Consider the following 22,304-nt stretch of genomic DNA (forward strand, 5'->3'; position numbering starts at 1 on the left):
CTGATTTTTTCAGCCAATCAAGTACAAGCAAAAATGCTGTTTTTTATTTTCCTTGCATGTCCCCCTCAGATCTATAGAGACTGCACTTGTAGTGCAAAGTGGATTTGCCTTTGGTAAATAAATCCAAATGTATGGTTCTGCTACTTTTTGCCTGAGAGTCTGTATTCTTGCTGCAAAATAAAACACAATCTTAGTGCCTGCGAAATATAAGTAGCTGTGAAAACACAAAATTCAGTATCTCAAACTAGAATATTACATAAGATCAATAAAAAAGGCTTTTTTAATACAAAAATGTTAGCTTATGGAAAAGTATGTCCATGTACAGTATGCACTCAATACTTGGTCGTGTCTCCTTTCACATGAATTACTGCATCAATGTGGCTTGGCATGGAGACAATCGGCCTGTGGCACTGCTGAGGTGTTATGGAAGCCCAGGTTGCTTTCATAGTGGCCTTCAGCTCATCCACATCTTTCTGACAATACCCCACAGATTCAATATGGGATTTAGGTGAGGTGAGTTTGCTGGCCAATCAAGCACAGTGATACCATGATCATTAAGCCAGGTATTAGTCATTTTGGCAGTGTGGGCAGGTTCCAAGTCCTGCTGGAACATGAAATCAGCATCTTCATAAAGCTGGTCAGCAGAGGGAAGCAAGAAGTGCTCTAGAATTTCCTGCGCAGACTTTGGACTTGATAAAACACAGTGGACCAACACCATCAGATGACATTGCTCCACAAATCACCACCGACTGTGGAAACTTCACATTGGACCTCATGCAACATGGATTCTGTGCCTCTCTACTCTTCCTCCAGACTTGCTGCACCTTAATTTCCAAATTAATTGCAAAATTTTCCACAGTCCGTAAACATTAAAGGGAGTCATGTTATCTTATGGTGTTGGCCCACTGTGTTTTATCAAGTCCAAAGTCAGCACAGCCCTCTAGAAGGAAATTCTAGAGCACTTCATGCTTCCCTCAGCTGGCCAGCTTTATGGAGATGCTGATTTCATTTTCCAGCAGGACTTGGCACCTTCTCACTCTGCCAAAAGTACCAATTGCCTGGTTTAATGATCATTATATCACTGTGCTTGATTGACCAGCAAACTCACCTTACCTAAACCCCATAGAGAATCTGTGGGGTATTGTCAAGAGAAAGATGAGACGCCAGACCCAGCAATGCAGACGAGGTGAAGGCTGCTATCAAAGCAACCTGGACTTCCATAACACCTTAGCAGTGCCACAGGCTGATTGACTCCATGCCACATCGCATTAATGCAGTACTTCATGTAAAAGGAGCACCTACTAAGTATTGGTATATTGCATACTATACCATACATGGACATACTTTTCAGTAAGCCAACATTTCTGTATTAACTAATTCCCACCCAAGGTACCTCATATGACATCCTTGAATTTGCTGGGGTATATCTGAATGATGCCTGCAGCTACAGGCATCATTTAGATATCCGCTTTTTCAGCTGGCGATTCCCTACTCCATACAAATGATGTTCTGCTGCTTGATTGTTCTTACGGGCGGTGAGATATCGCTGCAAAGATTAGAGCGAGAGCAATAATTATAGCTCTAGACTTCCTCTGTAACTAAAAACATGGAACCAGTAAAAATGTTTAAAGCGTTACCTATGGGGATTTTTAAGTACTGATGTTTGGCGCTATTCTATGAGTGTGTGCAATTTTGAAGCATGACATGTTGGGAATCTATTTACTCGGCGTAGCTTCATCTTTCACATTTCGCAGAAAAATTGGGCTAACTTTAATATATATTTTTTTAAATATTAGAAAAATTGCTGCACAAATACCGTGCGAGATAAAAAAAAGTTGCAACAACCGCCATTGTATTCTCTAGGGTGTTTGCTAAAAAAAAATATAAATTGTTTGGGGGTTCTATGTAATCTTCTAGCAAAAACATGATGAAATTTACATGTAGGATAGAAATGTCAGAATTGGCCTGGATGGGAAGTGTTTAAAATAATTTTTTATTTTTTTTATTGGTCTTGTGCAATATTCTAATTTTTCTGAGATACTGAATTTTGGGTTTTCACAAGCTGTAAGCCATAATTATCAAAATAAAAAAAATAAAAAAATGTTTGAAATATATCACTCTGTGTGTAACGCATCTATATAATGAGTTTCACTTTTTGAATTGAATTACTGAAATTAATGAACTTTTTGATGATCAAATTTTATGAGATGCACCTGTATGTGTGTAAAAGCTCAGCGAAAATTGGCAGTGCTATAGAAGTACCTGGAATGAATAAATAAACATCATCATCCTCCCAAAGCTGAAATAAATGTTTTGGTTAGAGATAAACTTTTAATATGCATATTCAGTTTTAAAAGAGAAATGTCCTCTTTATGCAGTCCTCGGAGCCCCCTGGTCCATCTGTAGTTCGTCGTGGCTCCAACAGCGCCAGTATTCCTTCACTTAATCATTCAGACGACGTGTCTATTCCTGCTATGAGCAGAGTGAGTGCGCCTGCGGGTGTAGACTGATATGACAGAGTGCGCTTTGTTTGCTTTCTGTGCTAAATTTTATATATCTGTTCAGTTTGCTGTATTTTCAAAACCATATCTTTTTTTTTTTTAGTTTGGTATAAACTTGTATATCTACACACTCTGCATAATCTTGTTAATGGTTTAAAATCCTTGTGTGTTTGCATGTGCATATTTACTTGTTGCATTCACAGGTTCTGCTTCCCGTTTAAAGGACTGTACTGAGACAAATATGAAGGTTTAAGGAGAAGGTCACCTTTTGGGAGAAATAATTACACATTTTTGCAGGAAAAAAAGTGCATTTATTTTTTCTCTAAGGAGCCTGGAAAGCATTACATCCATGATCAGGAGTGCGGTGCCAGACTCTTGCAGACAAGCCCTGCAGCTCTCAGCCCGTACCTGCATATGGGCTGACTGTTTACACGCTGCAGGGCTTGTGAATGAATTACTGGAGCGCTCATTAGTGACCTCGCAGCACGTTCAGAACTACAAGATAAACTTATCCTGTAAATTGCTGATCGTTTACAGAAAATGCTAGTTTCCTGTCTCTGGCTTCCATATCAGCACATCACTGGCTAAACGCAGAACTCCAGATCAGCTGCTTGCTTTAGGTCACGTCTCCAATAAGGAAGCCACAGGGTACGAAAGGCAGGAAACTAGAATTGTCAGAGGTCAGTCTGGTTTTACGTTAACCATTCTGCACAGTGATTGGGCTTTACTGCTGCATGCTCACTATGGGGTGGATTCAGCCTTACTTGTTTTGCTTAACAACCGTTTTGTGTGTCATAACTATATGGTGCGTATACAAGTTGTATAATTTTTGAAATGGTGACTAACATTCTATTGCTGATTCATTTCAGGCCGATGAGTGTAAACTCTGAACCATCATGGTGGTTAACTGTTTCAACAGAGTTTAACTTGTGTTTATTTTTCTTAACTCTTACAGGTGGAAGAAAGATCAGACAAAGATTTTGGAGAAAAGGTAAGGATACTGTCTCCCACCTCACTGTTGCCGCATTGTGTTATTTGTGTTGTGGACTCTAAGGTAGAACTTAGCGTAGTATATTTTGCATTGTAAAAAAAAAAAACATACTTGGTAACACAATATGCAGTAGAAGTTTATCTTGAAGAATGGCACACTAAAGTATCATTTAGTTGAATAAAGTGGTTTCATTTTATATTTTATTCACGTTCTCTGGTAGATCAAAGTTTTTTCTTTAGTCTTGCTACAGTGGGAATTTCACAAATCGTCTTCCTAATGTAATATATCTCGTAGACCCTGATTGTTTTACTTTTTTTAGGGTAGTCGTCCAGTGTCCAGCTTGTCGGCAGCTACACTTGCTTCATTGGGTGGGACGTCCTCACGAAGGGGCAGCGGAGACACTTCAATTTCTGTAGATACAGAGGCGTCTATCAGGGAAATAAAGGTAGCTGCAATCAGTTACAATGACCTTTTTTAAGGGATACAAGTGTAACTGCATGTCCATTACTGTTACACTTATTTTTTTGTAACCCCCGCCCCGCCTTCCCTGCCAGCCTTGTACTCGCCTTTCTCTGATACACTGGGATCTTGGCTGTGCAGTTTCCTTGGTGTCACAGATTCTCCTCTGTTGTTCTCATGCATGCAACCCTATTTGAAAATCCATTACCATATTACCATGCTCTGTGTTCTCATACAGGATTTTTTTTTGCTTACATGGAAGCTGTGACAGGTCAAGCCCCTTCTATTTCTACAGCAAGCAGAGGCTTGAGTGTCTGTCCTCCCTCAATGCTCTGTATAGAGTTAGGATGGGTTTACAAAAGGTCATTCTCACCATCTTAATTTGTTAACATTCCACGAGGAAGTGAGCTGCCATCTAAACGGGAAGGCCCGTGGATTTAGTTTACCTGGATTTTTGCAAAAGCATTTGATACAGTCCCCCATAAACTCTTAGGGCCGGTTCACACTGCAGGCGCGGCGAGGCGTCTCCGACTTGCCTCGCCGCGACCTGCGGTGACCTCAGCGGCGACTTGCAGAGGACTTCTGTATAGAAGTCAATGCAAGTCGCCCCCGAAGTCGCCCAGAAGTAGTACAGGAACCTTTTTTCTGAGTCGGAGTGACTCGAGTCGCTCCTCTCAGAACGGTTCCATTGTACAGAACGGGGGCGACTTGCGCGAGCGAGGCGAGGCGTGTCGCCTCGCATCGCCCGCTGTGTGAACCGGCCCTTAATCTACATGCTGAGTTCTGCAGGCGTGGACCATAAGGTTTGTTCTTTGGTTAAAAACTGGTTACAGGGATGTGTCCAAAGGGTAGTGATAAAAAATGTGTACTCAGACAATAACTTCACATCAAGATATACATTTTACAGAAAGACCTGAACAAAATAATGGAGTGGGCAGCTACGTGGCTGAGGTTTAATGTGGAGAAATGTAAAGTAGGGCACTTGGGGGCAAAAAAAATAACTGCAAACTACTTACTAGAGGGAGAACCGATGGGAGAATCAAGGATAGAGAAAGATCTGCGGGTTCTAGTAGACAGAATGAGAAATATCATGCAATGTCAAGCTGCAGCTACCAAAGCAGGCAGAATATTAGCATGCATAAAAAAAGGGCTATATGCCAGAGATAGAACAATAATCCTGCTACTTTACCTTGGTTAGACCACATCTGGAGTATTCTGTCCAGTTCTGGTCACCAGTCCTCAGAAGGGATGTGCTGGAACTGAAGAGAGTCCAAAGCAGGACAACAAAACTAATAAGGGGACTGGAGGACCTAAATTACAAGGAAAGACTGCAAACACTAAACTTATTCTTGCTGGAGAAAAGATGCTTGAGAGGGATATGCTAGCGATTTACAAATCCCTCAATGGCGATCCCAGCATAGGAAAAAAAATGATTCGGTCTCATCTAGTGTAAGAGGACAAGGGGCCGCACATTCTGATTGGAAGAGAAGCGGTTTAATCTTAAACTGTGAAGGGGATTTTTCACTGTTGGGGCAATAAAGATGTGGAACGCTCTTCCACAATTGGTGGTGCCTGACCTACTATGATACAAGGAATGGTTAGAACCCTAACAGGGTTTTCCAGAGTTTCCTGCTCACAATTTTTTCAATTCCAGCAAAGTTCTGCCTTAAAGGAGAAGTCCAGCCTGAGCTTGTTTGGCTCCTATGGGTCACGCATCAATAAAGTCTGGATCCAACAGGGGCCTGAACTGATACCCATCTCAGCCTCTCAGTGAGCCACTGAGAGAGGCTGAGCCGGCCGCTCCCCACCCCTCCATAACTCAGCATTCCTGTGTGTGTGTGTGTGGGGGGGGGGGGGGGCTTAAAGCCTGCTCCAATGGCTTTAGGAATGTCCATGACATCAGTTTAACATTAGTTTGAGACTCTTGAGGTCATTCAGATTTCATTGATGGGTGCATTTGAACTTTTACTGAACCGCTTTCGACCCAATTTATGCAGTTTGCATTTCTACAGACTTGTGGGAATAAAAAAAAAAAAAAACACTTCAAGGAAATCTAAACCTTCCTACCTGTACCTTTTGTGTTTTTCACATGTATAAGATGTGCTTTGATCATTTAGTTTCATGGTGTCATTTTTTGGCCTGTACGCACAAGCCTACAGTAGTGTAAATCTTCACATTACTGTGTCAGAACTTTGCGTTCAAATACGAGGCATGCAGCGATGTACTGCACAGCTTAATGCATGACCTCTGTAGTCTATAAACCAACCCTTCCTATGAAGAAACGACATATTGCTAAATCACTGGGTCTCTCAATCTAGCACTAGTATAGGTGCAGTAATTTGATTTGACACAGCCACAGGCAGGCCATTCATATATAGGCTACCATGCTGGAAGACATGTTTTCATCACAGTAGCACTCCCACATTTATGATGCAACACAAAGGAAATGGCAAGGCATGCATTGGATGCTGCTTGACCCAGAACAGAAAGTGGCATTTCTCTATTTTAGCGAATAGGGACAAGCTAGGTAAGAAAATACATGGACATAGGGGAGTTGATCTGCCATGACACTAAAAAATGCAACCATGACATGTGAGTAGAGTTGCACCGATACCACTTTTTTTACAAGTACCAATACTTTTTTTTTCAAGTACTCGCCAATACCAATTTAATACTTTTTTTTTTTTTTTTTGTGTCTGATTAACTTTTTTTTTATGTCATGTAAAAGTGGCACTAATATTCAGCAGTGTCCAGTGTTTTTTTTTTTTTTTTTTTTTTACAATTTAACTTTTAAATATTCATTACGGTACTTTTTTTTGTTTGTCTGATAACAGACCACTGATATCTCCCATTTGAGATAGGGAAAGGGACTAAGGACACAGATTCCCCAGTCCCTTTCTCTGCAGCAGGCTCCGCTGTACTGGAGATGAATGTACAGGAGACAGAGGCTGCTCTCCAGTCATAAACTTAAGCATCGTAACACACAAGGAAGGAGGTGGTAAATCACATTTACTGTCTCCTTCCTCCGCTCCCCATCCTGACAGGTCAGGGACCGGGGGACCTGGAGGAGGACACGGATCGGGACAATCAGTGTGGTGGGGGGGGGCAGTTAAAGGTACAAGTACTCGTGCAAATGCTCGCTATCGGCACTGGTACCAATACTAGTATCTATCGGTGCAACCCTACATGTGACCCCATCAATTTAATAGGTAAGGTAAATGGATTACACAGGGAATAATACCTACACTAATACTTAGTTAAAACAACAAAAACATTTGAAGGTGTATAATGCCTTTAACCGCTTCCCATCCTTAGGTCATCTATAAATGGCCTAAGGTTTACGTGGTTATACCAGGATCATGAATGCAGCTACAGCTTTACAGGCAGCAGGAGGTTATCTCTAATAGACCCCAGATCTACCCATAAAGAATATGTCGGGGCCCATGCAATCACAAAGGGATGTTGTTCATCCCATGTTATAGCAAAAAATGAAATAATAATTAAAAAAATGTAAGCGCCCCCGTGCTCACGCACAAAGACCAATGCACTTGCCAGTCCCGCACACTTCTGTACACGCCTATCACATGTGTGAGGCATCACCGTGAAGTCAGAGAAAAAGCAATACGTCTAGCACCAGTCCTTTGTAACTATATTGGTAACCTGTAAAGGCCTTCAAAGTGTTGCCTGTGGAGATATTTAGGTACTGTAGTTTGGGGGGCGTACGCAATTTTAAAGCATGACATGTTTGGTGTCTGATTAGATGAAATAACATCTTTCATATTTTGCCAAACAATTGGGCATTATATTCTTTTTGTGCATTAAAATTCATTACAAAAATTGTGTTTGAAAAATGGTTGCGCAAAAATTGTGTGACCTAAAAATATGCAACACCCACCATTTTATTTTCTAGGGCCTCTACTTACAAAATCTATAATGTTTGGCGTTTCTAAGTAGTGTTCTAGCAAACAAATGCACATTTTTACATGTAGGAGAGGAATGCCAGAATTGGCCTGGACTTGAAGTGGTTAAAGCAAATACGCCCTCAGCTATCTTTAGTGGAACAGTTTTTCATGTGGTAGATGGGTTAGACTGAGCCTATGCCTCCTATTCTGCAATGTCACCGGAACCACATTAAAGGAGAATAGCTTTTTTGGCCATATGTCTCATGCAATTCACAGGCGTGCATTTAGTCTTACACTCCTGTGCCCCTGATTCATCTAACATCACAGTGCCAGTCCAGGCTCTGTAAGAATCCCAACTTTGATGTTGGGATCAGATGCCAGGCCAGGAACTATCTCAGCTTTAGTGCACTGCTGAGAGCCTGAGCAAACTCCTCTCGCTCCCTCTTTGCTTGCCGCTCCAGTGAGTGCTGGAGGGGCAGAGCAGAAAGCTGGTGAACGACGGTCAAGGCTCTCTGCTCAGTGAAGACAGAAGTGAGCGATCAATGGTCATGTAATCGCTCAGTTCTGTCTTAGAGCTGGTGGGGGACAGCTGAAGCATTGGATTGAGGCTGCAGGCACATAGGTGAGTATAGATGTTTTTCCATATCCCACACGTCTCTTCTAGTGCAATAGATCAGGGATTGTTGAGACCAGCTGTGTAATTTGTACTTTTATAGGACAGAATTAAAAGTAAGATTGGTAGTCCCCTTGTTTGTGGAATATACATTATTCATCTCCTCACTATAATCGGAAAAATAATTTGAGTATCTGAACAGACGTTCCCTTGCAACTGATGACGACGTGGGTCAAAGCTTCTTATTACATCAGAAAACCTACAGAAAGATTAAGATTTTGATTGAAGAAGTTGATTAATCTGATCAGTTTGAAGCAAACTTCATCTTACACTATACTTTAGTTTTGGGAGGACGACAGCAGACCAAATTTTCTTTGTGCCTGTAACCCAGTCCTGTGATGGTGTTTAAGACCTCGTCACAGCAGTTTTTTGTCTCCCCTCCCCCCTTTCCTTTTTTTTCCTTCTTATTACATTACAAGCAGTGCATCAGGAGAGAGCTGCATTCTTCTCTCTCATAAAGAACTCCACTGAGGCAATTTTACATTTGAATCAAAACTATGATACCAGATAAACAAGTGCTTATTTTGGAAAATCATTTGGGGATTCCTATGCTGCTGGCTGCTGTCAGGCACCTGTGAAAGAATTCAAGAAAATTTAGCTGTACATAATTGTTCCCCAAAATGTCACAGATGTAAAGTTTTAAATTAGCAAATTCATGAACCAATAGTCACTTGCCCTGTGAAAGATTCCTTACCCCTAACCTCTCGTACACCTGATGCTATGGCTTCACGCCATATGCTTACTAGTGTATATATGGTCATTTCTGCTGTGTGCAAAAGACCTTGGTAGAGTTGTAGTTGATTCTCGTCATTCCTGCCAGGCCTCTATGGATATTATAAGAGACCAGCAAAATCTAAAAAAAAAAAAAAACATTCCACGTTGAACAAAAGGATGAGTAAATGTAGCAATTTGTGTTTCTTCTGAAAAGGTCTCCATCCCTCTGAGAATCATTGTCTAGCTTTTCTCAGTTGTAAAGAAATGTACTAAAAAGTAAACTGTTCCAGTAGTAGACCCTGCTTTCTCAGTCTTAAAGTGATTGTAAAGTCTTGTTTAAAAAAAAATAACAAACATGTTATAATTCCTTACCCTGTGCCGTTGGTATTGCACAGAGCAGCCTGAATCCTCCTCTTCTCGGCTCTCTCTTTGCTGCTCCTGGCCCCCCCATCTATAGAGATCCCATCCATCTATTGAGTGCCCCCCACAGTTAGCAGCTTCCGATGGGGGCACTAGAACCGCGTAACCGCTCCATGTGTCCATTCAGACACAGCCCCGTGCCCTCTGTCCCCTGATTGGCTGACTGACTTTGACAGCTGTGGGATCCAATGGTCTGCTGTGTCCCAGCAATTAGGAGGAGTGTCCGTGATGGATTAGACATTCGTGGACATCGCTGATGAGGTAGAACAGTGGTGTAGTGGGTAGCAGTAAAAAGGGTCACTGGTTCGTATCCCAACCACGACACTACCTGCCTGGAGTTTGCATGTTCTCCCTGTGCCTGAGTGGGTTTCCTTCAGGTACTCTGGTTTCCTCCCACGCTCCAAAGACATGCTGGTAGGTTTATTGGCTTCTGTCCAAAAAATTGGCCCTAGTGTATGAATGCGAGTTGGGGACCTTTGGACTGTGGGCTCCTTGAGGGTAGGGACCGATGTGAGTGTGTGATGTATGTGTGGAGCGCTACGTAAAATTGATGGCACTATATGGGTACCTTTTTAAATAAATGAATAATAGATGAGCATCTTAATGAGACACAATGTATAGGGATAGGGACAGTTGTAGACAGGCACCCACACTCGCTCAGGTTGAACTGGATGCACTGGTGTCTTTATTCAACCTTACTATGAGACTCGGGTAAGTAACTAGGGGGGTGTTGGGGTGCCTGCCACATGCAAGGTTTTTATCTTTATGCATAGAATGCATGAAGAAAAATAAAAAAACTTCCGCCTTTACAACTCATTTAAACAAACATCTTAGTGTGCCAATAGAAGATGTTCATTCATGATTCTGCAGACAGAACATGAAATGCTTTTCTTCATACTTGCAAGTTCAGGCCTGCAACAGGATTTGTTGGAACCTGTGTGTGTCAAACAGCTAATTGGACTAGGGCACTCAACTGGATCCTGTCTTTCAGGACAAAACTCTAACAGAGCACTTGTAGACACTGCCTTACTTTTCTGTGTTGATGCCCAAGAACATGCCACAACACAAATTTCCAGAATGGCTCTTATTCCTGCGAATATGCACAGAATCTTATGCTGAAAGCCTAGGCAGCTGAAGTTGCATGTTAAAAACACCTCACTCGTAAACCCTTTGAAGAAGGATGTCTCTTTGGTGAACACAACAGAACAAATGGGTTGCTGGATTCAGATTTTTTTTTAAAGGATTGCTGAAATTGTAACAGAGCACACTGGATCTGGTTCAGCTGCACTCCATAAAATAGGAACCCCCCCTCAGAAAAAAAGGAAAGGACCCATAGTCTAGAATCCATGCACATACAACCCAATGAGAGCACAAAATGTCAGAGTCCAAAGTAATTTTAATGATTGAGTCATAGCAAACTAGGGTCAACAAGTTTCAGGGGGGGGGGGGGGGCTTCATTTTGGTGCACAATGAAGTGGTACCCTTGCTCCCCTCATGGGCTTAAATCCCTAAACAAGTACCTTTTTGTGTTCACAGGTTTTGCATGGAATATGCAAGGTCAGTTTTTGGCCTCTCTGAGACTAAGTTGAATACCTGGCATCGGTAGACATTCAAGATGCCTACCTCCATTTACCCTCCTCATCAGCACTTTCTGCACTTTGTAGTAGGATGCAAACACTTCCTATTTGTCACACTGTCATTCAGCCTGTCATCTGCCCCCAGTGTATTCATAAAGTTCACAAATGTGTTTGTGCATCTTCTTGCTGTCCTAAAAATGCATGGCATTTGGGTACGTGGACAACCTTCTTCTGAAAGATTTATCTTCCTCGCAACTGACTGTAAACATCCAAAGGCCATACACATTCTCATCCTAGAAGAGGTCAAGCCATGGGTCTTCCTTTTGCTAAACAAGCCTCTCTTTCTAAAGCCTTGTGCTCTGGCCTTAAGATCAAAAAGTCATCCCTCTGTGGGATTCTCCATGAGCTCCAAGCCTCATGTTTTCCTCTTTTTTTTTTTTTTTTAAAGCTTTCCCTTCACTCGGTTACACAAAAGGCCCTTCAACATTCTATTGGCCTGGACCAAACACTCTCCACTCTCGCTTTCCCTGTGCCTCTTTCCAGCCAAGCAAGAGATGCCCTGGCTTGGTAGACTAACGAAACCTCATAGGAAATTAGTCTTTCCTCCCACCTTCGTGGAAGGTGGTAAAAACAGATGCCAACCTCACAGGCTGGGTGACTGTTTTTCAATTTCTCACAGTTCAGAGACTCTAATTAACCTTAGAAGTAAAGCTGCACATTAACCTCTTGAAGCCCAGATCCATGAACTTGGCTCTACCCTTTGGCACCCTTCTGCAGGGACACCCAGTCAGGGTGCAATCAGACACTGTCACAGATCTTAATCATAAGGGGGAAACAGGAGCCAGGCAGCCTTGATGGATGCAAGTCTGATCAGCTCCTGGGTGGAAAAGCACTGCCCAGCATGGTCCACTGTTCACATCCCAAAGTGGATAGAATTCCTCAGCCAGTATCATCTGGACCAAAGGGAATGGGGCTTCCATCTGCACATCTTCAATGTCAGAAAAATAGGGTCACAGATGTGGATAACCTGGCCTTCAGTTTCAACAAGTTTTTCACAATTTGTGGCCAGGACAAGGATTTTCTAACACTGAAACTCCGGTAATCCCAATAATTTGCTTCAGGTTAATATATGCCTTCCCTCCAGTGTGAATTCTTGACTCCACAAAATGGTGGAAAAGAAGAACCTGGTACACAAGATCAAACAGGTCAGACCTGCTATCTTTTTTACCTGTACAATTTTTCTTCTCAGTCAATGGCTTTAACAGCAGGGCTGTTGAAGCCCCAGGTCTTGAACAGGGGAATATTATACTCTTGTCATTCCTACATTACTCAAGGCCAGAAAAGCCACTTTGAGAAAAATGAAATCTACTACCGTATCTAGAGATTCTTTTTCGCCTGTTACTACAGCTTCTATGAATGAAACCAGATCAATGAATGGAGGATGGGCAGATGATTGATAGGTCCACTCTCACCATTTATAAATTCTGTTTGTCATACCGTAGGATCTGTAGCATCAGTAAATTCCAGGTACAGGGTTCTGGGTACAGTGCAGAACACAAACCAAGCTCCCCGCTATTTATGTTATTCTGCATTGCTTGCTGAATAAAAACATGGAACTCGCATACTGGAGTAGAGTTTGGACAGGTTCACACTACAATGGACAGCTGCTAGCATTCTGCGGTGGGGGAAATGTGGTTTGTGCTGCAGCACATCACCCGGGTCCCTTTTACAGAAGATACTAAACTTCATCTATGGCAATGTACAGCAGTGTGCTGCACTGATGTACAGTGTAAACACACAGAACGTATTGCACAGGTATAAAGACTAACTATAAAAGTGCAAGCTGCTGGCAACAACGCAACAGGACAGTCATGATAAATGTGAAACAATAAAAAATATTGCCTCTAAACATGGATATTCAATAAACTAGTGTCCATTAAGTTTGGTTCTGTTCTAAATAGTGCAGATAAATTCCTTGATAAACATCCAGTAATAATGAGTATAATTGATGCGTGTTTTGATCACCCAAGTGCACCCCCCATCAATATTGATATAAAATACCTCCTTACCAGAGGTCTAGACTCCAATTTTATAAGTCTAGACAGGCGTGATATGCAAGTATACAAGATCCAACCAGCTTCCTCTATTATATTGCAGGTAGTGGTACTGTCATTGTAACATTTACTCCCAAGTAGAGCCCATGAAGGAAAGCTAAAACAGCCACGTAGTGTAAACTGCTTAACAGTTTATTACAAGAAATCTGTGCTAAACTCTTCCAGAAATCCAGTATAAAACGAGCATTAATAGACCCAAGACATCCTAGAAGTCGATCGACCAGTATACAGGATTGGCTTGCGTGGTACCTCACGGACATGGACTCCATCCATCCGCTGATGTACAGTGGCATGCTATTCGGCGCGTGCATTGTAATAAAATGAAGCATGTCTGCATTTTATTGCAGCGTGCTGCAGCATAGCCCTAGGGTGCTTTGCAGTGTTAATGGGACATCTAGGAAACAATTGTTTCCTGTGTGTCCTTGTGGTAAAAGATGTTTTTACATTACAGTAAAACATCTCACCCCACATAGTGTGAATTCAGCTTTATAGGTGTATGCCCAAGGGAGGCATGTCCAAAAGCTTTGCCAGTGTGTAATCACTTGAAGGTAGCATCCTATAATCCAGCCTGTCTTGTACTTTCCTGTAAATTCTGTTTCTTTAAAGTAAAGTCGGTTCTTTGTCTTCCTCTGGATCAAGCACAGGTGTAGGGTTGTGAACACTTAGTTTTTTTTGTGGACCAAAGTCTGTGTTTTTTTTGTTTAGCCTGAGGAACTTTGTTCAAGCTGGGTGGGTGGACTTGGTTGCTAAATTTAGATAATGGGCTGAAGAGTCTGAGTAATTTTTAAGTTTCAGGCAAAAGCTTTTTTTTTCTGCTCTTGAAGATGAGAAAACGACTCTCATAATGATTCTTAATGTACAATGTTTACCTCTACTTCAGTGTACCTATATATAGTTCTTAAATACCTGCACAGACTTTGAAGTTGGTGTATATATGTGCATAATTACTGCATGAAAGCCTAGATAAATGAAGACTAAAAGACACACTGCTACTTGGAGTTTCTGTATGACTTGTTTAGAGGGAGGTGTCTGGCTGTGTGCAGAGAATTAGGCAGAGTACCTTTCCGTGGCTTCCCCTTTTTTTTATGATGCTCTTGATCTATAACCTGTTTAGTCATGTTCTTTATTTTTTTTGCCCTTTGTTTCTGCAATTATCTTTCTTTTCAGTATTCCAACTTACCACAAAATAATTTTTGCTAAAATAACCAGACACCTGTGCCCTTTGTTCAGACTCTGTTACCTGGGCTGCAGCATTCTTTACCAGTCCCAACAGGCTTGTTTCTTTCTTGTATTGTTAAATAAGTTGCTGTTAATGCCACCATAAAGGTCTCACTTTGGATGTGGCCACGCGACACATTTTGTGTTGATTTAGTAAAACTGGAGAGTGCAAAATTTCGTCCAAATGTACAAGCCAATCAACTTCTAACTTCAGCTTGTTCAATTTGTTTTCCCCATAAAAAAAAAAACTGAAAGCTGATTGGTTTCTATGCAGAGCCGCACCAGATTTAGCATTCTCCAGTTTTAGTAAATCAGCCCCATTTTGCACACAATGTACACACTGTATTCCTTTTTCTCCACAGAAATGCCATAGAGGTGACACCTTTCTCCACGTTTTTACAGCAGCTTAATAAAATATTTGAGCGCTATAATAACTATTGGACAGGCTGATGTGCTGGTCATTACTATGTGGTTAACCCCTACATGGCAAGTTCTCGTGAATGATGCTTGACCTACTTGTATCATTTTCTGGAATCGAGCTGTGTATGCAAACACATCTGTAAGTGATCACATGTCTCTCTCTGCACTGCACAATCTGCTACTTTACAAGAGGGTGAGGCCGCAGTATCCCAGTGCCTCTTAAATAAAATAGAAAAGCACAACTTGCTATTCCACAAAAATATAAATGTCATGAGGAAGGTTTTCCATTTTAAATTCCCTTCCTTTCAGCTGGGAGGTGACATTTCCTTGTTTTTCATATTATGGTACTTATTTAGAGTCTCTAAAAGGAAACCTGTCATGAGAGAAATATTTAGGCTGCCATTAGTGGCCTCTCTTTCTGAAAGTGCTCGTTCCAAGACTTTCATTGCGACTGTCTAGCAAAGCTGAACAATGTATGCAGCTTTTTTTTTGTATGCTTATTCTGGGACTTAAGTGGTTGGATATGATTATTGTATGGCCTTATATCCATGAGACACTCAAATGAAATTGCCTTGTTGTTAGTATGCGAATTGTGGACATGTCCAAAACAAGTTGTCATTTTAACTTGATTTATTTTAATAGTGCTGCTAACAGCAATCTTGGTTTCTTGGAACCTATTAAAATTAAATATGGTGGCTGATTTTCTAAAGGAGTAGAGCATGGGCACTTCTCTGAAGCCTGGTACATGCTCCTGAAGAGCACAGGAGGAGATCCTGTACAAACAGTCTGATGTTAGTACAGTGACCTCCTCACTGAGCTATTGTGTTCTGACAGAGGGATTCCCCCCACCCCCACAACACACTGCTCAGTGCTCCCATTGGCTGAGAGCGCTGATAGGGTCCTGATCAGCAGACTTTTTTTTTATTTTTTTTGTTCATGCCCCTCTGACAGAAGGTAGCCCGTCTGCCATACACAAGGCCAAATATCAGCAGGTTGCTATTGAACCGACAGGTGACACCCAATACGTGTGTATGGCCCTTTAGTCTTGATTTTGTGATTTTCTCTTTCTAACACTTGGTAGCTTCTTTTTTTATTTATTTATTTTGATTTCCCTCCCTGTAATTTGTAGTGTTGGTTAGAAGGTTTATTCATGTCCATCATAACCACATTTCTGTCCCAGCAGTTGCAAGTGTTTTTTTTCCCTTCTGGCTCTTTATTTTTGTTTTATGGTAAGAAGAATACAACAGGCAGAGTAAGGCTCGTTCACACAGGGGCGACTGCGATCCGACTTTAGGTCGCCCCAGGTCAGACAACATTTAAAAATCAATGTAAGTGAATGAGAGCCGTCTTAATGCACGCTACTGAAGTCGCCTCCGACTTCAAAAGAAGTCCTGTACTACTTGAATCCGACTTGTAGGCGACTTGTACCCATTGATTTCAATGGAGGTCGCCTCCAAGTCGGATCTCTGTCTATACGGAGGAGACTTTGACAGAATTATTAGCTCTGAAGGGGAAACTCCACGCCAAATTTCTGAAAAAAAATTTGGTGTGGGTTCCCCCTCCGAGAGCATACCAGGCCCTTAGGTCTGGTATGGATTCCAAGGGTAACCCCCTACGCCGAAAAAACGGCATGGGGGTCCCCCCCAGATCCACACCAGACCCTTATCTGAGCACGCTACCCGGACGGCCAGGAAAGGGGGTGGGGACGAGCGGGCCCCCCCCCCCCTCTTGAGCCGTACCAGGCCGCGTGCCCTCAACATGGGGGGGTGCCGCCCCCCCACCCCAAAGCACCTTGTCCCCATGTTGATGAGGACAAGGGCCTCTTCCCGACAACCCTGCCCATTGGTTGTCGGGGTCTGCGGGCGGGGGGCTTATCGGAATCCGGGAGCCCCCTTTAATAAGGGGGCCCCCGGATACCGGCCCCCCACCCTATGAGTATGGGGTACAATGTACCCCTACCCATTCACCTGTAAAATAAAGTACAAAAAAAAAACACAACACACAAGATAAAATAATTTATTGCACAGCTCCGGGGGTCTTCCGTCTTCGGGGGTCTTCTCGCCGGACTCCTCCGCTATCTTCTTGTAGCTCTTTTACTAGCGGAGGAGCCCAGCTTTCTTCTTCGTCGCTGCGGCCTCTTCTTCCGACTTCGGGGGTCTTGTCCCCCTCTTCGGTTCTTCTGCCGGGCCACCGCGCCTTCTTATAGCTCTTTTACAGGCGGTGGCCCGGTCTTCTGTCGCCGCCGCCGCCTTCCGTTCTTCTTCTCCTGGAGATGTTGACTCGACGTTCTCTCCGGCCGCAATGCCAGGGGCGCGCTGCGCTGCCACTTATATAGGGACAAGGGGCAGTGTCACATGGGTTGATGTCACATGGGTTGGTCACATGGGTTGATGTCACATGGTGACCCCGCCCCCTTATGATGTCACAGTCCCGGAGGATGCTGGGACTGTCGCCATGTGACATCAACCCATGTGACCCTGCCCCTTGTCCCTATATAAGTGGCAGCGCGTCCCTGGCATTGCGGCCGGAGAGAACGTAGAGTCAACATCTCCAGGAGAAGAAGAAGAACGGAAGGCGGCGGCGACAGAAGACGGGGCCACCGCCTGTAAAAGAGCTATAAGAAGGCGCGGTGGCCTGGCAGAAGAACCGAAGAGGGGGACAAGACCCCCGAAGTTGGTAGAAGAGGCCGCGGCGACGAAGAAGAATGCCGGGCTCCTCCGTTAGCAAAAGAGCTACAAGAAGATAGCGGAGGAGTCCAGCGAGAAGACCCCCGAAGACGGAAGACCCCCGGAGCTGTGCAATAAATTATTTTATCTTGTGTGTTGTGTTTTTTTTTTTTGTACTTTATTTTACAGGTGAATGGGTAGGGTACTCATTCACATGGGTGGGGGGCCGGTATCCGGGGGCCCCCTTATTAAAGGGGGCTCCCGGATTCCGATAAGCCCCCCGCCCGCAGACCCCGACAACCAACGGCCAGGGTTGTCGGGAAGAGGCCCTTGTCCTCATCAACATGTGGACAAGGTGCTTTGGGGTGGGGGGGCCGCACGCCCCCACTCCCCCAAGGCACCCCCCCATGTTGAGAGCACGCGGCCTGGTACGGCTCAGGAGGGGGGGGCGCCCGCTCGTCCCCACCCCCTTTCCTGGCCGTCCGGGTAGCGTGCTCGGATAAGGGTCTGGTGTGGATCTGGGGGGGACCCCCATGCCGTTTTTTCGGCGTAGGGGGTTCCCCTTGGAATCCATACCAGACCTAAGGGCCTGGTATGCTCTCGAGGGGAAACCCACGCCAATTTTTTTTCAGAAATTTGGCGTGGAGTTCCCCCTTCAGAGCTCATTCTCTGATTGGCCACGGCAAAAGTCGCCCCAGGTCGTGTCTAAAAGTCGTGTTTAAGTCGTCTCCAAGTTGCCTCACAAAGTCGTCCTGAAGTCGTGTCGCCCCTGTGTGAACCGAGCCTAAAACTCATGAAAGACTTGTATTTTCAGCATGAGGATGTCACCACTAGTGTTCCCAAAGGATATAATAATCGGCCCATCAGCTCTGAACAATTAATATAATTTTTTTAAGGCATGTCCCTTTAGGGGGTATTTATTTTATTTTTGACAGTAAATGTTGTATCAGTTTTAGAAGACTATAGCAGTGAAGTAAAACACTTATCTTTTATGGGAGTTGTGTTCTCCCTTGGAAATAACTTCTCTCTTTCTTGCCTTTTTATAATTGTATATTTTCTCATTTTCTTCTGATGTCATGCAGGGAGTGTCTGTACGATGTAGGTTCTGTGTTCTGGCGGAGTTATAATCCAGCTGCAGACAGCTGTCTTACCCAGGTCTACTGGGCTTCTGACACTGGCTGAAGATATGGGTGACGTTCTGTTTCATCCGCAGTAGAAAAGCTACTCTCAACAAAGTTTAAATATGTGTGTGTGTTCTGTTTTCTTTCATACCTTCCTTTGTCTGCCGCTTCATCCCTGTGCATTCTCTCACCCCGTCAGGAGATCAGTGAGTTGAAGGAGCAAATTGAGGATGTAGAAGGCAGATACATGCAAGGGCTAAAGGAGATGAAGGTACTAGTTTGCGTTGCACTAATCCTGTCAAAGGGCACGAAAAAAGTGTAGCTTAACCATTGTCTGTCTGCAGGGTTGAACAAATGTTTTAACCTTGAGTTCACTTCATGTTAATTTCATTACCATTATCTTGCTTTATTTTTCTTTTATTAAACTGTTTCTAATATCACCGATTCTTGTATTTTCCAGGACTCACTGGCAGAAGTGGAGGAGAAGTATAAAAGGTCTATGGTAACAAATGCCCAGTTAGACAATGAGAAAACATCTTTACAATATCAAGTAGACACACTACGGGAAGTTCTCTTGGAGTTTGAGGAGGAACTAGCAGAGTCTCGGCGTCAGTATGAAGATAAACATAAAGTGAGTGATGAAACCTCTCTTCAAAGTCTAACTACACTGTTCAGCTGGATCTACACTATACAATCTGATTGCACAATCCCTGTACGACCTCCTTTTTATATCTACCTTCACTAATATAATGGACAAACATTAACAATTCATTTAATTATTATCATACCAGGCAGGCCCTTACACTGTAGTTGATGGTGCAGTTTGATTGTATAGTGTATGGTAAGCTTTAGAGTCTACAGGTCCAGTGTCTGAAAACAAAGTGCATCTTAAGACAGATATGATTAAACAACCTTAATCATAGCAATAACATCTGGCCAGCATTAATATTTCAGACTCCACTAAATATAAATTTACTTCACTTTACGTCACTCTGAATTGGTGAACTTGGCACATCTTTCATTTGAAAAATCCTTAAATTATTTGCTTATGTGTGCCAGGCCCTTTTTATATGCATACATGTTGAGTAGCATCTTCGGCTTGATATAGTAAATTTCACTTGAGTTCTAATTGCAGGATTATAACTCATACCTAAAGGGTATGTCCATTTGTTTAATCTGCCTAGTAACAAGGAGATATCCAGTCACTGCTTCCCTATCGTAAACAAAAGCAGGCTCATCTATTGTTTTTGTCATTCAGTTAGAGGTTTAAAGTGGGAAGCACATTTTTTAATTCCTAAAAGTTCCTTTAAACTGGCTATATACAGTTACAGGCGTTATGTTGGGTTCCAGCACCTATGATATTTATTTTTTATAGTATGTGCACTCAAAATATAGCAGTTAAAGCAATGTTCCAGCCTCTTAAAAAAGAATTCTAAAAGGTCAGCAGCTACAAATAATGTAGCTGCTTAAAGGGATTGCAAAGTGAATTTTTTTTTTTAATTTTTTTTTTTAAATAACAAACGTTATACTTCCACTGTGCAGCTTGTTTTGCACAGAGTGGCCCCGAGCCTGCTCTTCTGGGGTCCCTCGGCGGCTGTCTCGGCTTCCTCCCGCAGGTGCTTCTCCTGTTCATGCGAGCTCCCTCGCATGGTGAGAAGCATCTGCGGGCGCGCTCCCGTGATACAGCCGGCGGCTATAGCCGCTCGCTGTATCACACGGCCCTGCCCCCCGGTGCCCCGTGTCAGTGGATGTGATTGACAGCAGCGCGAGCCAATGGCTGCGCTGCTTTCCATCCAATCCAGCCAATCAGCGGCCAGGCTGAACGGTGGAAAGGACGTCGGGGGACAAGCGCGGGACTTTCGAGGGGTGAAGTAAGTAAAAACGGGGGGGCTGGTGGCGCAGGCACTGTGAGATGTTTTTTCACCTTAATGCATAGAATGCATTAAGGTGAAAAACATTTACGTTTACAACCCCTTTATTATAAGGACACTTATCTGCTGCAGGGATCACACTTCGGCCCACCGAAGCCGATTCGTCCATCAGCTCGGGAGCAGGTGCTAGCATTGCAACTAAGGGAAACTGGCAGTGAAGCTTTCAGGCTTCACAGCCAGTTTCCTACTGCGCATGCGCAAGTTCCACTGTGCTTTCTGAATGGCCACAACGTCTTCTGTGACACACACAGGTCCCAGAAGGCAGTGGGGGGACAGGAGGAGGGGCCAATGCAAATCCGAAGACTATGTACCTTGCCGCGGTGGTGTAGGGCAGAAGCCTTGCTCCCTTTATACCAAAAGGTATAACCCCCCCCCCCAAAACGACATACAAGGGGAGTTGGGGTGCTCGATTGGATTACACCTACTTTGATCTTAGCCTGGAACTCTGCTTTAAAAGAATCTGGATGGGTTGCATATAAGATTTCCGCTTATTGCACGCTGTATCTGCTGTGCCATCTGAAAATCTTATCACAATCACACCTATTGCATTTCTTGATCTGCGCAAAACTATGTCTGACCAACATAAGCATCTGAGGTGTCTTAAAAAGGATCCAATGCTGCTGAATGTAAGCCTTTCTGTTGCCATCTTTAAAATTATTCTAAAGCCAAACATGCCTAATAACCGAAACCCTGAGAAAATAGGTATCCATAAGATCCCTTTCACACTGGTGTCGCCCGTGCATTAGCGGTAAAGCACTGCTCTTTTAAGTGGCGCATTTTGGCTGCTTGCAGGTCGCTTTTAATCCCCGCTAGTGGCTGAAGAAAGGGTTAAAAACGCCCGTGGTGTTGTGCTTCCGAAGTGCTGCCCTTGCAATGGGCAGGGGTATTTTGGGAGCGCTGTATACAGCGTTCCCAAAACCGCCCCAAGCATTCTGCTTGCAGGACTTTTTCTAACGTCCTGCGAGAGCGCACTGCCACAGTGTGAAAACACTCAGCTTTTCACATTTGGGCTACATGGGAGGCCGTTTTCAGGCGCTATTTCTAGCGCTAAATAGCTTGAAAACTGCCTCAGTGTGAAAGGGGTCTAAGAGCTAGTGAGAGCCTCTTATAGAGAGAATGCAGAGAGAGCATTTTAGTCCTATACATTATGCATTAATCTAGCAGGAATTTGGCAGTCTTTCAAGTGCAGAGCTTTAATTGCATAAACATAAGTTAGCCAAAAGAAGTGTTTATTTACTGACACTATGAAAAAGATATTCCCATCCCTGACCCAGTCAGTTTTATTGGCCTAGTATGAACCCAAAGGACTGGCCAGCCTGTGCTCACTAGAAACCGCCTCTGACACAAATATTCAGCCATTCTTTATGAAGAGAGGAGCTAGATTGTATATGAGTCATACAGTAAGTAGTCTCTAGATACCTAGGCAGAATGCTTGTCTTCAGTTCAGCATTCAGTCAATAGAACTCCTAATACATTTTGAAGGATACTTTCCTTATAAATACAAAGTAGTTGTTTTTTTGTTAGACTTTAGCTTGTGCAATACCCTCTAATTAATGGTGTGGTGAACAATACTGTTCACCACACCAATAATTTGATT

The 22,304-nt window shown here is 43.3% G+C and overlaps 1 protein-coding gene across 50 annotated transcripts in view; it reads left to right on the forward strand.

Moving 5' to 3' along the window:
• LRRFIP1 (LRR binding FLII interacting protein 1) overlaps window positions 1-22,304 on the forward strand; it is a 187,176-nt gene that overhangs the window by 124,480 nt on the left and 40,392 nt on the right. For 34 of the 50 annotated variants that reach the window (XM_077448276.1, XM_077448263.1, XM_077448261.1 and 31 more), the window contains 5 exons: window positions 2,379-2,483; window positions 3,457-3,492; window positions 3,812-3,937; window positions 18,976-19,047; window positions 19,237-19,407. In XM_077448276.1, the coding sequence (XP_077304402.1) occupies window positions 2,379-2,483; window positions 3,457-3,492; window positions 3,812-3,937; window positions 18,976-19,047; window positions 19,237-19,407 (510 nt within the window). The remainder of the gene's footprint in view (window positions 1-2,378; window positions 2,484-3,456; window positions 3,493-3,811; window positions 3,938-18,975; window positions 19,048-19,236; window positions 19,408-22,304) is intronic. The other 16 variants (XM_077448268.1, XM_077448294.1, XM_077448291.1 and 13 more) reach the window with 6 other exon arrangements.

The sequence above is a fragment of the Lithobates pipiens genome, unplaced genomic scaffold (genome assembly GCF_037356315.1).
Source record: "Lithobates pipiens isolate NorthernLeopardFrog02 unplaced genomic scaffold, aLitPip1_a1.2 Scaffold_22, whole genome shotgun sequence".
NCBI lineage: Eukaryota > Metazoa > Chordata > Amphibia > Anura > Ranidae > Lithobates > Lithobates pipiens.